The 15414-nt window shown below is 48.7% G+C and overlaps 7 protein-coding genes across 7 annotated transcripts; 3 read left to right on the top strand and 4 right to left on the bottom strand.

Annotated features, from left to right (window-relative positions):
• Positions 1 to 225: 225 nt before the first annotated feature.
• N7447_003735 (uncharacterized protein) lies at positions 226 to 1721 on the bottom strand (the record flags this gene model as incomplete). The annotated part of the gene is made up of 2 exons (XM_057228010.1): positions 226 to 1276; positions 1336 to 1721. The coding sequence occupies 2 exons, from the start codon at positions 1719 to 1721 to the stop codon at positions 226 to 228; spliced, it is 1437 nt and encodes a 478-aa protein (XP_057087351.1).
• Positions 1722 to 5577: 3856 nt separating this feature from the next.
• On the top strand, positions 5578 to 6246 carry N7447_003734 (glyoxalase family protein; the record flags this gene model as incomplete). Its single annotated transcript, XM_057228009.1, has 2 exons — positions 5578 to 6124; positions 6191 to 6246. The coding sequence occupies 2 exons, from the start codon at positions 5578 to 5580 to the stop codon at positions 6244 to 6246; spliced, it is 603 nt and encodes a 200-aa protein (XP_057087350.1).
• Positions 6247 to 6978: 732 nt separating this feature from the next.
• On the bottom strand, positions 6979 to 8076 carry N7447_003733 (adenosine deaminase family protein; the record flags this gene model as incomplete). Its single annotated transcript, XM_057228008.1, has 1 exon — positions 6979 to 8076. The coding sequence occupies one exon, from the start codon at positions 8074 to 8076 to the stop codon at positions 6979 to 6981; it is 1098 nt and encodes a 365-aa protein (XP_057087349.1).
• A 189-nt stretch (positions 8077 to 8265) lies between these two features.
• N7447_003732 (Major facilitator superfamily domain general substrate transporter) lies at positions 8266 to 9998 on the top strand (the record flags this gene model as incomplete). The annotated part of the gene is made up of 4 exons (XM_057228007.1): positions 8266 to 8297; positions 8349 to 8565; positions 8621 to 8929; positions 8979 to 9998. 4 exons carry the CDS (start codon positions 8266 to 8268, stop codon positions 9996 to 9998), a joined length of 1578 nt encoding a protein of 525 aa, XP_057087348.1.
• Positions 9999 to 10210: 212 nt separating this feature from the next.
• Positions 10211 to 11319, bottom strand: N7447_003731 (class I SAM-dependent methyltransferase; the record flags this gene model as incomplete). The annotated part of the gene is made up of 2 exons (XM_057228006.1): positions 10211 to 11171; positions 11219 to 11319. The coding sequence occupies 2 exons, from the start codon at positions 11317 to 11319 to the stop codon at positions 10211 to 10213; spliced, it is 1062 nt and encodes a 353-aa protein (XP_057087347.1).
• Positions 11320 to 11682: 363 nt separating this feature from the next.
• Positions 11683 to 13160, top strand: N7447_003730 (NAD(P)/FAD-dependent oxidoreductase; the record flags this gene model as incomplete). Its single annotated transcript, XM_057228005.1, has 3 exons — positions 11683 to 11731; positions 11814 to 12795; positions 12869 to 13160. 3 exons carry the CDS (start codon positions 11683 to 11685, stop codon positions 13158 to 13160), a joined length of 1323 nt encoding a protein of 440 aa, XP_057087346.1.
• A 560-nt stretch (positions 13161 to 13720) lies between these two features.
• N7447_003729 (TBP family protein) lies at positions 13721 to 14713 on the bottom strand (the record flags this gene model as incomplete). Its single annotated transcript, XM_057228004.1, has 4 exons — positions 13721 to 13737; positions 13794 to 14208; positions 14290 to 14377; positions 14439 to 14713. The coding sequence occupies 4 exons, from the start codon at positions 14711 to 14713 to the stop codon at positions 13721 to 13723; spliced, it is 795 nt and encodes a 264-aa protein (XP_057087345.1).
• Positions 14714 to 15414: the final 701 nt, after the last annotated feature.

Raw genomic sequence — 15414 nt, 5'->3', positions numbered from 1 at the left:
ATCTACCCATCCAGGGTAAGTAAACCAAAACATATGTATATATACAAGGAAAATAGGCATTAGCGAAAAAAAGGGTAAAAGGGTGCGCCAAAAAGACAATGAACATGTACAAGCGAGGTAAATAGAGGTAAAAGAGACTATGGGTCACAGCCCAGCGAAGAGTGGAGAGACGGAGAAGAGAGCAAACATGAACCGAGAGAAGTGGACTCGGTAGTCGAGGATAGTTTAGAATTCGCCAAACATCTCATCGAGCTCATCGACTTCCACCATCTCCGGGTTTTGCAACTCTCTCCAGGATTCGAAGACGGGCTCCGAGTTCATGGAGATAGCGCGAGGGGTAAGGGTGAGCCTCTCGTGCGACTCCGTCAGGTCCGACATCTTCAGATCAACGTCCGGAAGGCCGCTGTTCAACATATCAAGCGAGCGCTTGAGGGTTGAAACGGGTGGGGCATTGGGATCTTCGGGCAGGCTGATCTGGGGGGCAACGAGCTCCTCACCGTCCACACCGAGATCTGTCAAAGCGCTCGTGCCAGACGAGACAGACGATGCGATGGAGGTGAGGGAGGGTGAGGGGGAGGTGCCGAACAGGGCAGTCGCAGCAGCCTCGTCCAGATCGTGAGCCATTTGGTCGACGGGCATGTGGGAGAAGTAGTCACTATACTCTTCTTCAGACATGCCGTCACCGTGCAGAGAGGGAGTCATTGAACTGCCATTCACAGGCGATTCAGAGATGCGCATATCACGGTCCTCCGAGGCACTCAGGCTCTCGGAAAGGATGGACTGGCTACGGCTCGACTCGGCTTTTTCCTCAGATGCACGCTCACGCACAGCGCTAGCAGTTTGTGTGAATTCCTTCTCATCGCCCTCCAGGGGCGGAGAAGCCGCACGGTGCGAGTTCATAAGACGCGTCAAATTACTAGCATTGGGGAAGTGCTCAGAAGAACTGTGGCTAGCAGAGGTATTCAAATCGCCATGCTCCTCGAAGTCGGGAGAAGACAAGTCCACTTCGGGACTAGGGCTACGTTCACGCACCATCGCGTCTTCCTCATCCTCGAGACTGGACACACTGGGCGTGATGTGCTTGCTACCCACGGCAGATACCAGATCATCGGTCTCGGGAATGGGCTGATGGGGAAACGTAGTAAGATAGTAGTACACTTTGCGTGGGTGAATTAAAATAAGCTCCTTGGCGATAGGGCACGGCGCGAGAGCCGTCCAAGGACGCTTCATATAGGCTGCTAAACGCGATGAAAGCAACGCGGCGGGATTGGCGGAACTAAAACAGGGGATGTTAGTGATTGTGTTTTTCCAAGACAGCCTCGGTGGGATACGTACTTTGCAACATTGACATTTACTGTGACCAGGACTGCGGCGAGTTCTTTCACGAGATGAGGGCGATTCCCAGTCTTCTCCAGTTGGTTGATTACCGCGATCACAATGTCGTCGTTAATTCCTTCTGTGTCAATCTTGGGTGCCAGCACTCCATCCATAGGTGAGGGAGGTGGTGTAATCTCCAATAGTCCATGTCGGCCCGCGCGCGCGATTGTTTTGGGGTCGGAGGGCTCGGGCGATAATGAAGAACCGTGCGATCTCTTGACTTTTTTTGTGGGTTGCTCATCGGTGTGCACTTTTGAGATAGAAGGAGAACGACGAGTGGAATTTGGGAGCTGAATGCCCAAGGATGGAAGGGATAGTGACTTGCGACGAGTGTTGTACGGCATTGCGAGGAAACGAGAAAAATAACAAGAGACGAGAATAATCAAAGGAGACAAAGGCGAGGATATAATAGAAACGAATATAATAACAAACGAGATAATAAGAAGAATAATAATAATAAAAAAACGATTCTAAGATATGGGGGAAATGTTAGTAGAAAGGGGGATGAGAAGGATAAACGGGGGGGGGATCATCAAGATGCGACAGGAAGAGCTGTTTGGATGGCAAATTATCAACGGGGGCCTGAGGAATCTGCGGAAAAAAAGTGAAAAATTGGAAAAAGAAATAAAAAGAAGTGGGTAAATTACAGTATGGTAATTTATGTCTTTAAATTTGGCCTCCCGAATTACATAAGTGTGACTGTGATTGGTTGGGCTGGGGCTTGTTTTTATTTTTCCTTTAAAGAATGTGGGAAGCCTATCTCTGGCACATATGTACTCTGTACGGGCTACTTATAAAACCACCATACCCTGTACTTACAAAGTACTTGAGGAGAATCTCTTAATATACTATAGGTTGCTTCTCACCGCCACGTTGAAGAATCCATGCGACATGCGACAGCAAAAATCGAACCGAGTAAATCAGGTGGGTCAATCCATTCCTCTTCAGGGCTTAGTCTGATAATCCATAGTTCTTCCATTCTCTCTTGGGTACTAGCGCATTTCTATATACCGAAACAAGAGGTTGGGTGGGGTCGGCCATGTGTTCTATGACCCGACTTCCAATTTTGGTGCTCCATCTCACCTTGGCGTCTCCATATATCAAGTGATTACTGCAGAGGCACATCCGATTCCGCTAATCGCAAATTCTAAGAGTAATAAGACCTACCATTGGATTGATTGGTCGGAATATCGAATTTGACCTCGGAGCCTTACTGCATGGGATATGTAGATTATGTACTCCGTAGAGTAGACTATGTAGATTACAAACTATTCGATCTATCATCTGTTGCTAGGGGACCGGAACACACACCGCTGTTGATGGATCAAAACATATTAACTTATACGGAGTCGAAATTGAACTAAATATGCAAGTCAACTAACTAAGCATAAACCAGTCCAATGGCTTTGGAAGAAGGAAAAGAAAAAAAAACAGACCTTAAGCCGAGCCCTCCGGTCGGAAACACCGAGAGCCACAGCTCCCTAGCGCAACCGTTTACAAGAAAAAGAAAAAAAAAAGATATGAAGCGACCACTTAAAGTCCACCATCCCCACTTATTTAGTGGATCTCAGGGACCCAATCGACGGGATAATCAATCAAAGCCGATGTATCGTATTGTACATGACGCTAGTAAGGGATGCTCACATTAGCGTCTCGGGGAGAAAAGGAACGTTTGCCACCGATGATGCAGAATGAGACACTTGTTTTTTTTTTAGCCTTGAATGTGTACACTTTCGATCTATCGATTATGATGTTTTTAAAAATTGGATATCAGCCAAACTTCGTTACCTCTTAAAAGTATGATGTGATCTAATACCAGGGAAAACAATAATACACATATTATCCTACGTCCGTATGATGACATCCGTCTCCCCCATCGGATCCCATATCCACCCTGACTGTCAGTGATATGATGATGATAGGATATCAGTGTTTATTATTGCCGTAGGTATTGTGTACGTGACTCCTTCGGGACGGCAGCAAGGGATTACATAGTGGGGACGAACATTGCTGGATGTGATGCAGGTACTATGTACGGAGTCTCGAGGGGGAAACATCATTCCTTGAATTAACCCCTGCGATATACAATTGTCGAGCGTCGCATTTATTTCGGCCGATCCCCCGTTTTCATGTCGACCAGTCCAGAGGATACAATCAACCATGGAAACCATCCCATTGTCACCCCGAATGGAACGTCAATTGCTTAGTTCGGGTTTATCTGATCGCATTCGTTGAATTGCGAATACTGTAACTCTACTGTACCTACATTGTACAGTATGCAGGTAGACTGGAATTCTCCGTATGTTACATGTACTTCCCATCTAGCGTACTCCTATTACGAAGTACATACCTAGTCCACAAATTCTTGCATACAATGTATATTGTAGCAAATCAACGATATTATCAACGTTACTAGAAACTTGGAATAGCAACCCCGATATACCAATCTAAACGGAACACATCCAAAGTCTAGATCTACCAATGAAAGCAGGAGTATGCACCTTAACCGATCAATATTCCAAACCTTACCTCAAGCCATCCAACTTCCCCGCCGCATCAAACAAAGAACGGATGACTGACTGCATGACACGGCATAATCCCTGTAACAGATCTGCACCTTGCATATCAATCAATGATGGAGATTGGTAGCAAAACCCGTTTTGAATGCGGGACAAGATCGATATTTATTGCCAGCCAATACCAGAGGAAAAAAAGATTGCCGAGTGGCTAGTGCATATGGTGGATGGCGTTCCATGTACCGGATTCTAGGCCGTAGCGATTATCCCAATCGGGGTAGCCCCGGTTTATGAGGGGCACAGGGCTGGTTCCTCGAGACATATGTTATAGGTACTTGAGTAGTAACCTCGGACACTTCTGATCCTTGGATATATAATTACGTATCGTCTAGCCGACTGGGATCACCAATATCTAGCCAATCTATGGAAACAAGATTAGTTGGCCGTTGACGCCTGGTGACGTCTTTTCAGATATTTTGTTTAGATGTAGGTAAACGACAGAGAGAAAGCGGGAAGAGGCTTAATTTGTGAAAACGACATTTCCTAAAGTCTTGTATGACATGCAGATGGGAGTTCGTTCTAGGCTACTCGGTTATTAGCAAAGCAAGCCAACGGGGTTGGTTGCCTATATCGTCTAAGAAGAGTCCCTATCGATTCCTGTCATTCGATCAAATTATGGCTTCAAATATATGTCTATACTTTTTGAAATACGATAGACGGGAGACATTCCCATGGACGAAAATCACATTGATTATATGATGGCATAACTTATATCACACTAGCCATACTTCCGATCCATTGGCTGAATAATCACCGCATGTATAAATGATCCAGCATTCTTCTCACTACGGGGATCAATTCATCCGTCTGGCATGTACATTTTGCTGTTTCCTGTATTTAAGCTAGGTTAGAAGTTCACAGAGGGAAGCCCCGTTAAGAGACAACTTGCCTTGACATTCTCGGTGTAAACGGTAAGCAGCAAGCAGCTCGAAAGACAGGATATTCTCATAGTATGGTGTTATGCATATGAAGCTTTGGGAGCGGGCTCGACAACGGCGTGTAAATGGTCCAGCATATTGGAATGGCCCACTAAGACACGGAGTTCGGGATCTCGCATGCAAAGAGCTCTGCCAAGCTTATCTTCGCATTTCTGGTAAAGGATGATGTGATGGTCGTCCATTTTGTAGGATGCTACTGATATCACAGATATAGCTAAGATAACTGAGATTATACTGATCTGAAATTATTAAGATACTGCATCTTATGTGAACAGTAGATGCGGCTGAAATTTATGGCGATCAGATGACTTACCCCGCATAGTCTATTCCATGTCTATAAAGAGGGGGGATTTGTTTCGCTCCATCTTTTTCGCCTATAATTAGGTCTAGGCGTCAGAGGGTGGCAACGAGAATTTGAGATCCATATATCATATCTTGCAGTTGGTTCGTGTTGTGGCAGCTGCAAGTGTTGCTGCCTACATATATACTGGTAACAAATCTGTGACATGGACCGAGAAGAGCAGGATATTGGCTTAGTACACTATTCGCTGCCGGTCACTTGGGCCATGAGAATCCAGGAGTTGAATTTCTGGGCAGTTCCATCCAAAAATCATAGTTTGTTATAAAAAGACTCTATCGCACGAATCTAAATCGATCATTTGATACCCTTGAACCTAACCTTCACCATGCCTGAAGAAACCGCCATCGCAGTTGAATTACTAGGAAGCATGGAAACCACTATCAACACGATCGTAAACAACCTTGGAGCCAATAGACTCGACAGGAGGAGCTTCCGAAAATATCTTGGTGATTACGCTGATCGCGCTGCATCCGATGGGCGACTCATCAATGCTTCGAGGCAAGACCTTCGATGTGCCAACCGTGGCTTGCTTCTAGCCTACGCTCATATGGATTTGATATGCTGGCTGGCGAAAAGCAACTATACCGTCTCAGCAACGTCCGTCACATGGTATAGCTGGAGGAAACTGTTCGCGAAATACCGCCTGCCCTTACTTGCCGTTACATCGCAAACGACCCATTTAACACATCACTTGCAGAATATCGGCAAGTTAGCAGATCAGGTATTTTCAGATCTTGATGCCAACGATGTAAAGTCGCTTTTCTCTAAGACTTGTGGCCATAAACTAACATGCAGGAAGATTGCAATCTCGCCAGATTCTATCAAATACCGCAAAGTCCCACTGGGTCAGCCAATTGGTTCTCCACCAGAAGGTGTGTATAGACCTTTTTCTTCTTCTTTTGAATGAAACCCGCTTTCTGAGTTTCTTTTCATGATAGGATCCCATGACCTTATTCATCGGGCCACCCTTGCCCAGAATAAGCTCTCCCAGTGATTAACAAAGTCGGAGAGCTTCACGGTTGACCTTTTAGCGTTGGGGATATCACACAAGAGCGTCGCACTCTTTGAATACTGGATGTATTTTTTTTAACGTGTACTTTAAACTGCCTTTGTGTTGCGTTGAAATATAATAGTTGATTACGCGTATAGGACTGTGATCACACTAGCGCTACAGTACGGTTATGTTAACGGCACTGGAATAGGCCTGACGGTGACAGAATAAAGTGCTCATATGACTCTAAGCTCGACCAAGGAATTGTGTCCAAAATACGTCGACATCCGAAAGCCACAAATCTCATGGCCCGTTCACACCTTACTGGTACTTTCCAAGCTTTTAGAAATCAAAAGGTAATCACAAGACCTAGAGCTCCAGCTACACTAGAAAGATCCATGAAACCATCGCCAGTCCTAACAGGGACCCAACCAGTAGAGACACGGCTTGCGTTAGCACCCGAGGATGAAGGGGAACTTTCATGGTCTGGACACCATCAAGGACACCCCCAGGTGCTTTGCCACACCCAAGCTCCCGCAAAACTCCTTTGCAAGGAGATTGACCCTGGATGAAGTCATATGCCTGCCTTGATCCAATGAATATACATTATCGCGCCCGAAGAGGCTTGGTAATTGTCGGCACTGGCTTCTGCACAGTGATAGAATGCGAGCTGCGCGAAATCAAAGGTAAGGAGTGTGGCATAGGCATATACTAGGGCTACCCCTGGTCCAACATTCATTCACAAATATCAACGCCATCTAGTTCTTCATAGATAGCCCTTTTAACATCCTCCTCAGCCCAACACATATCCACCGCATTCCTCGCCAGCTGCACCATCTCCTTCTGACTAAACCCACAGTAAGTATAAACCTTCTGCAAATTCCCATCAATCCAAACGTCATGCATCAAAGTCGGATCATCACTATTAATACAAATCTTCACCCCCCTCTCCACCAACCTCCGAATCTTCGGGAACAAAACCTCAGTCGCCGTCCTCCGATGATAAGCATGCGGACACAAAGTCAACCCAATCCCCCTATCCACCAACCCCTGCCACAGCTCCTCAGAATCCTCCGCATCCAACCCATGATCAATCCGCTCCGCTCCTTTTCCCCCACAAACCTCAAAAATAGCCTCGGTCACATGTTCCCGCGTATCCTTCTGTCCAAAATCACAGTGCATAGTAACATGTAAGCCATCCGCGCGCGCAAGCGCAAACCCCTCTTCAAAAAGCATCGGCGGTCTCTCGTACGCATTACTCGCTAACCCAACAGCATGGAAAAGACCCTTCCCGCCATCGACTGTTCCAGCAGCCCAAGGTCTCGCCTCGCGGTAAGCATCCAGACCTTGATCGACAGGTTCGTCGCGCAAGAAGCACAGAATCCAGCGCGAATGAACACCGAGCTGGGCGGCGGCATCGTGTTTCGCGCGTAGATAGCCGTCTAGAACGGCGGATGCGGGGACGCCGCGCCGTGTGTGCGCCTGGATGTCGAAGAAGGGTTCGGTGTAGCGCACGTTCATGGCGGCACAGCGGCGCAGGTATGCCATGGCTAGCTCGTAGAAGTCGGTTTCTGTCTGGAGGACTTCGCACCCGGCGAAATAGGCTTCCAGGAAGGTTGGGATGCCTGGTTGGCGGCCATTTAGCTCGGGTCGGTGGTTGAGGGTTACTGCGTAGGAGGCTTGCAGTTCTGCAAAAGTGGCGTAGGGGAGGGTGATGTTGTTACGGTGGGCCAGGTCCCAGCGGAGAGAGGGTGTTAGGGTGCCTTCGATGTGGACGTGGAGCTCAACCTTGGGAAGGTTGGCTATGAATGGGGTGATTTCGAGGCCGTTCATGATTGGTGTTCACCTTGAAATAAAATGCAGCGGAGATAGCTGTTAAATGTTCAAATGTCTTCGGAATTGGGGTAGACTCAGAGCTCCAAAAGCAAGCCTACGGTATCGGTGCATTAGTTTCGGCCCCAAAGGATTTAGGTCCATCCTCGTTCAATTGGGACCTCGAAGGATTCCTGCATCGGCGATAACATGCAGGGATGCAGCCAATGGGCCAATGAGAAGTGCGGGGAAAGATAACGGCATATTTTATAAGAGCTGAAATTATCTTGGAGATTCTCAGCGTTGTCTTTCAAACGAACGGTAATTTTCATGGATACAATGACTCCCGATGCAGCACTGGAACAGGGGACGGACCAGACTATGGCGAAAAGAGTACGGTGGAAGATTGACAGACGACTGATACCACTGCTCTTCACGACTTATATGTTCAACTTTATGGATAAGACCATCTTGTCGAGTGCGTCTGTCTTCGGGTTGAGGGATGATACTGTGAGAATATCTCGGAAACAAGACACAAAGAAACCCTAACTAAGATCATCTCTAGGGTTTGGTTGGCCAACAGTACAGCTGGGTATCATCGATCTTCTACTTCGGCTACTTAGGATGGGTATATCCAACAACTTTGCTCATTGCTCGTGTGCCCGCCGCCAAATACTTAACGGCCAATACATTTTTCTGGGGTGCTGTGGTAGCTCTGACTGCCGCCTGTACCAACTATGGCGGTCTCATAACAGCTCGCTTCTTGCTTGGGGTTGCTGAAGCGACCATCACGCCAGCGTTTATGTTTATTACCTCGACATGGTACACGCGTGATGAGATGCCTACCAGGACAGGTCTTTGGTTTGCTGGAAATGTATGTTGATTCCTGTCAGTACTCCTTGGATAAAAGCTCATTTTGACAGAGTGTCGGTGGGATTCTTTCCAGTCTTCTCGCCTACGGTCTAGGTCACGTCAAAGACCACGTTGGACCGTGGAGATGGATGTTCATCGTCCTTGGCTGCGCGACTTTCCTCTGGGCATTCGCAATCTGGACTCTACTACCCGACTCAATCTCCAAAGCCAAGTTCCTTACAGAAGAGGAACGCCAGTTTGCGAGCAACAGAGTTGTCGTTGCAGGCACAGGCTCAACGGAGAAAACTGCGTGGAGATGGGACCAGTTCCTTGAATGCTTGATGGATCCAAAGACGTGGCTTATCTTCGGACTGGAGCTCTGCACACAAATCCCCAACGGAGGAACACAGAACTTTGCCAATCTAGTGATTGTCTCGTTTGGGTTCACAAGCCTGCAATCGACATTGATCACCATCCCTTACTCGATCATCACCATCACCGCAATCACCGGATCGGGCTGGCTGGCCGGTCGTTTCCGCCACATGAACTGCTTGCTTATCGTAGCGGTTGTGGTCCCTTGCGTCATCGGCAGTGCGATCATCTACTCCCGCGAGCATATCGTCTTGGGTGTGCAGTTGTTTGGATATTTCCTTTTGTCGACTGGACCGGCGGCAATGCCGCTTGCTTTGTCCTTGGTGCAGTCCAATTACCGAGGAGTCACTAAGAAAATGACTGTCACTGCAATGCTCTTCCTGGCTTACTGCGCTGGAAACATTTCTGGGCCTCAGTTCTTCCTTAGTCACGAAGCGCCGCATTATAATACTGCTTTCCGAACGATTATGATTTGCTATGCCCTGGCTGTTGTGTTGGCGTTGGCTCTGAGGTTCTACCTGCAGTGGTTCAATGCTCGCCGTGTGCGTCTAGAGGGCTTTGTGGGTAGTGCTGGAAACGCGGGTGCTGTTGGTGGGAAGGCGTTGGATACTGATGATTCGAAGAACGTGGCGGATATGGTGAACCGAGTGCAATTGGTATCGGGTGACTATGAGGATGTCACGGACTGGAAGACACCAGGCTTCAGATATCGTTACTAAGGCAGAACGGAAGTATGGATGGATGTGGACGTACATGCCAGTTTCTGAGATACCGTGGGCTAATCACTTGTATTTATCATACTTTGCTATATAATCGATCAACAATGGATATAATCTATCCCTGCATCCCATTTCCATCACGCCAAATATTCATACACATCTCCACATTACGTTGCATCTAAAAAAGACCCCAGCCAAATTCACACTGAAGATCAAGACTGAGACTTCTCAGCCTGCTTTGGCCTCAACACATAACGCCACGTAGTCCCCAGATGCCAACGCTTCTCCTCCACAATCTCCAACCCACTCTCACGCACAATCTCCCCAATATCACGATTCCACCAGCAACCATGACGATCCGCATGAGCCGGAGCAAGATTATCCAAAATCTGATTAAGCCAATCATAATAAGAACGCCCATGCTCAAGCAACAAGATCCGCCCATTCTTAGGCTCCGTTACAGATCCCAGATGTCTCAACGTCGCAGCCGGATCCGGCATCGAACAAAGGCCCATAGTCTGCACAATAGTATCAAAGTAAACCGGCTCCCCCTTCTTCATCCCAGAACGCTGGATATCAGATGGCGAAACCGCACCCGCATCACAAACCTTGAACACCGCCGGGAACGAAGGATACAGCTTCTCGAACTTTTCCTTCGTGATAGCCACCATTTGCGGACTAAGATCGACAAACGTAACCGAGCGACAACCCAAAACCGCGGCACGACCATCCGAATCCGTCCCGCGACGCTCGCCGAGCTCGTAGAACGGCAGGTTGCGACCGGTGCCACAGCTGACTTCGAGAACGTTTCCCTGTGCCTGGCGCACTAGATCCCGTCGCTTCTTGCCGAGACCCATTGCCTTTTCCGAGATCTCGACGTCCGCGTCGAAGGTTGCGGCTGTTGTGTTGTAGCGGTCTGAGACATCGCGTGGCACGTCGAGGGTTTGCGCTTTGCTTACTTCGCGCGTATATGACGCGTACAGATAGCCACAGTATGTGCTGATTGTGAGTGCTGAGATACCCAGGAAAGTTAGGGCTCTGGGTGGGATGCCATGGCCTTGTTTTGGAGTTTCAGCCTTGGGGTTTTCAGGTTGTGTGTTCTGTAGGGTTGGAGGTTGGCGAGGTGGAGTTGCTTGTCGCCGTTTTATGGCCACTGGCTTGGAGCTTTTGGGGCTGGGAGGATGTTAGTTTGGTAGAGTTGAAAAGGTTTGGTTACATACCTCGGCTTTGGGGGTCGAGGTGTTTTGCTTGATGCGCTGCGGCAGGGCGTGACGGGCCATTTTGCAACTAATGGCACTCTGCGCAATTGATGTACGTTCATTATGATGCTTTGAACTAGCAGAATGCACTGCCAAGGGTTTCGTGAGCTTTTTGTGCACGGTATATGATTTGACGCGAGCGAAGATTGAGTGCTTACGCGACAGGGTTGTCAACCCCCGCGATGCCGAAAGGAGATAGAGGTCTAAGAAGTAAACTCGAAGCGATCAGAATCCAGTCCCGGGATTAGTTGTACATCTCCTCCTGTATAGATCGGAGCGGTATCCAGCGAAGAAGAAAAGTCGGAAGCTGAAGCCGACGAGCGACGCCGTTATCGGCTCGAGTGTTATCAGTTGGAGTATCCCCCAGGTTCTCCAATTCTGGTCATTTTGGTTTTGTGTGTTAACCCACACAAATATTTTTGCAAATGGCATTGCCGTCCAATATTCTGATTGTAGGAGGGGGTGTGTTTGGATGTGAGTGTTAACCTTGCCCTGACATCTACACTGTTTACACTGCCCGCTACACATGCATTTCCACACTACTAACAATCCCCAGTATCCACCGCCCTCTCCCTGTCAAAGCGACACCCAGAATCCAAAGTAACAGTAGTAGAATCCTCACCAACAATCCCAAACCCGCACGGCTCATCCGTTGACACATCCCGGATCGTGCGGTCCGACTATGCAAATACAGCATACTCTAAGCTCGCCGCAGCAGCCATCCACCGCTGGCGCAGCACAGACTGGGGCCGTGAGGGTCGCTACACGCAGAACGGCCTGCTACTGGTGTACCCAGAAGACAGTGCCAGTGCCAAGGAGTACGCGCGCAAGAGCTACACCAACGTGCGCCAGATCGAGGGCGACAATGTCACTTTCCTACCGACCCAAGCGGACGTCCTCGGCGTTGTCCCGGCCTACGGCTCGACCCTCGATGTCGCCGGTGGCTACGTGAACTGGGGGTCTGGATGGTCTGATGCCGCTGCCAGCGTACACTATGCTAAGACCCTCCTCGATGCTGAAGGGAAGGTTGTCTTCCGCACTGGTGATGTCGAGCGTGTGCTGTACGACACGAACGGCGCAAAGCCTAAAGCTACCGGTGTCGTCTTGACGGATGGTTCGACTCTCGAGGCGGATTTGGTTGTGCTGGCGACTGGCGCGTGGACTTCGAAGTTAGTTGACTTGCGTGGCCGAGCTGTTGCGACCGGTCAGGCGATTGCTTATATGCGGATCTCCGATGAGGAGCAGCGTGAGTTGGAGAATTTGCCTACGATCTTGAACTTCGCGACGGGCATTTTCATTATCCCACCCCGGGATAATCTGCTTAAGATTGCGCGACATGCATATGGGTATCGCAATCCGGTTGAGGTGCCGGTTCCTGGTGTTGGGGTTTCGGGTTCGATGATGGTTAGTCTACCTGAGCAGGGGGTTCCTGTACCGCTTGAAGGACAGGATGCTTTCCGGGTTGCGTTGAAGCAGCTTCTGCCGCGGTTTGCCGAGAGGGAATTTGTTGATACGAGGGTTTGTTGGTATACTGATACGTGAGTTTGGTCCTTTCGTTGCCAGCTGCGAGCTGGGAGGTTGCGTGGGGTTGGTGCTAATATCGTTTAACAGGCCCACGGGTGACTTCATTGTTTCTTATCATCCTGATCACGAAGGTCTTTTCCTTGCTACCGGCGGTAGTGGCCATGGGTTCAAGTTCTTCCCTGTCATTGGAGACAAGATTGTTGATGCGCTAGAGGGCACACTTGATTCCGAGTTGAGTAAGATGTGGGCGTGGCCTGAGACTGCTGTGTCGGATGAAGAGGACTTTGATGGCGATGGTAGTCGGTCTGGGGAGAGGAGAGCGATTTTGAAGGACGAGTTGGCAAAGACCAAGAAAGCTTCGCGCAGCAGTGTTCTTTAGGGATATATTCCTTGGTGTGATTTATATCAACGTTAGATGTACAAAGGCATTTATACTACAGACCAAGCGCGAGCAAAGGTCGAGACTGAAGCTAGATTTACTCGAGCATAGAGGAAAGTTGTCAAGAGATTTTCATTGACTATTCAGAGGTAGTATCACGGCAAAAGCCGGTCCAGCAAGCCCCAGATAGGGAAAGCAAGGACGGAATTGAATCTAACAGACTGCCATAGGTCACCATTAATTTTTTTTGGCCCGTGGGAATAAAGCAATCCCCCACAGATGAAACCGTAGAACGATAAATGATTAAATCGAGGCAGTCATCGACCGGCGCACAACCGCCTCCCTGCGGTGTGCAGCAATCTAATTGTGTGGAAGAACGCGAAAGTGTGAAAACCGGGGATCATCCGAATCGCTAAAAACGCCCAACTATGCTTGCATGAAAAGAGTCGTAAGAACCGAAGGAAAAAAGTGAGGTGTCGACTAAAGCCGACAGCACTCAGGGAAAAAGCAATGTTAATACAGGTTGAGAATGCATGAGTGATCTCCTCTTGAAGCTTTGTTTAGACCTTACGGAAATCTGCGGATACAAGTCAGTAAAAGTTTGATGGGAGCAAATCCAGTAAGGCAGCATACCAGAAAGCACAGGGTAGATCAGCTCGAAAGCCTGGTAGATCTCCTCGCGGACTTTAGCGCCAGTCAGGACAATCTTGCCACTGACGAAAATCAGGAGAACGATCTTGGGCTTCATCATGCGATAGATCAAACCAGGGAACAACTCAGGCTCGTAGGAGCTGAAATTGTGGTGACGAGAGGCCAACCCCTCCAGACGGATGGGGAATTTGATATCGCAAGAGCCGACGATGTTCTGGATTTTGAAATCGGTAAACTTGGCGTTGAAACCAAGCTTCTGAATAATACGCGCGTACTTGCGCGAAGCCAGCTTTGAATCATCCTCAGACTTGGCACCAGTTACAACCATCTTGCCGGAGGCGAAGATGAGCGCGGTAGTCTTAGGTTCACGGATACGCATGATGACGGCAGCGAAACGCTAAGGAGAGAACCAAGTTCAGCCACATTGTACCCTGATGTGGGCCCTGTCAGGGCAATGTGAGGAATGGGTGATAAATACCTTTGGGTTGTACTCGGCGTTGCGTGCGTGCAGCGCAATAGTCTTAAGGTCAAGACGACAGTCAAGGTTGACAGTAGCAACGATGTTCCTTTTGGAATAACTAGTTCAGCCATTCTGGTCACCCAGAAAAACGTCCAGAGTATACTCACTGCAAGGTTGGGACAATGCCGCTGCTTCCCGTGGTCGCACCAGGGGTCGCGGCGGGGGTAGCAGGAGAAGCGGGAGTCACCCCGGTGCCATGAATGGCATTTCCTCCAGGCTGGCCATTCATACCATTTCCGCCCTGAGCGCCCTGCGCCATGGCCTCCTTGTCGGAGTTGGGTGGGGTCAGATCCCCAGCGCCACCAGGGAAGGACAGCGACGAGGTAGCAGTGAAGGCACGTGCCTGCTGCGCATTGGAAGGGTGGGTGGTGAGAGAATCCATGATGGATACTCGAGTTGTAACGGGTAAAGAAGATGGAACTGTGAAGGAAACGCGTTAGCTTGAATCGCGAAAAGTCGCGAGATGAATCACGTGCGGATGGTGGATAGGTGGAGAGAATAAACTCGTGTTGGCACGGGGACGGAACCACCAGTGGAAATGGACCAAGGGAAGGAACCCAATAAAGGTGCGAAGGAAAGGAGACAAGGTGCAACCGAATGTAGAAAAGGAAGGAGGCTTACCTGGGAGATGGACAACTCAATGTATCCCCCTACGAGGTATTCGCACGTAACCTCTCGTGAATATCACGAGATGGTGTATGCAACGAAACCAACGCAGTCGACTGGTGAACGAATCAAGAAAAAAATCACACTCAAGTGTTTTTTCAAGATGGTCGCGACGGCGATATTATGGGACGGCAACTTTTTTTTTTCTTTTCTTTCGAAATGTTTCTTTGCGTTGCTTTTTGGAAAATGGGATTGTCTATCTGCGTGAATCTGGAAAAAAAGAGAGAGTGATGAATCGAAACCTGAGGCTCGACTTCTATGGTATTTAGGTCCGTGGACGAAAACCCTTTTTTTTTCTCCCTAAGAAGAAAAAAAATTCAAATCAAGGGTCCAGAGAGAAATCAATCTTGAGATAGATCTGATTAGTAAGAGAAAGCCGGGCAGATATGATGAGGCTTTGAGGTGAGCGGGTAGAAG

This window comes from Penicillium robsamsonii (genome assembly GCF_028829455.1).
Source record: "Penicillium robsamsonii strain IBT 29466 chromosome Unknown utg000002l_segment0_segment0, whole genome shotgun sequence".
In the NCBI taxonomy this organism is placed as follows: Eukaryota; Fungi; Ascomycota; class Eurotiomycetes; order Eurotiales; family Aspergillaceae; genus Penicillium; species Penicillium robsamsonii.
This window is presented reverse-complemented; position numbering and strand designations above follow the sequence as displayed.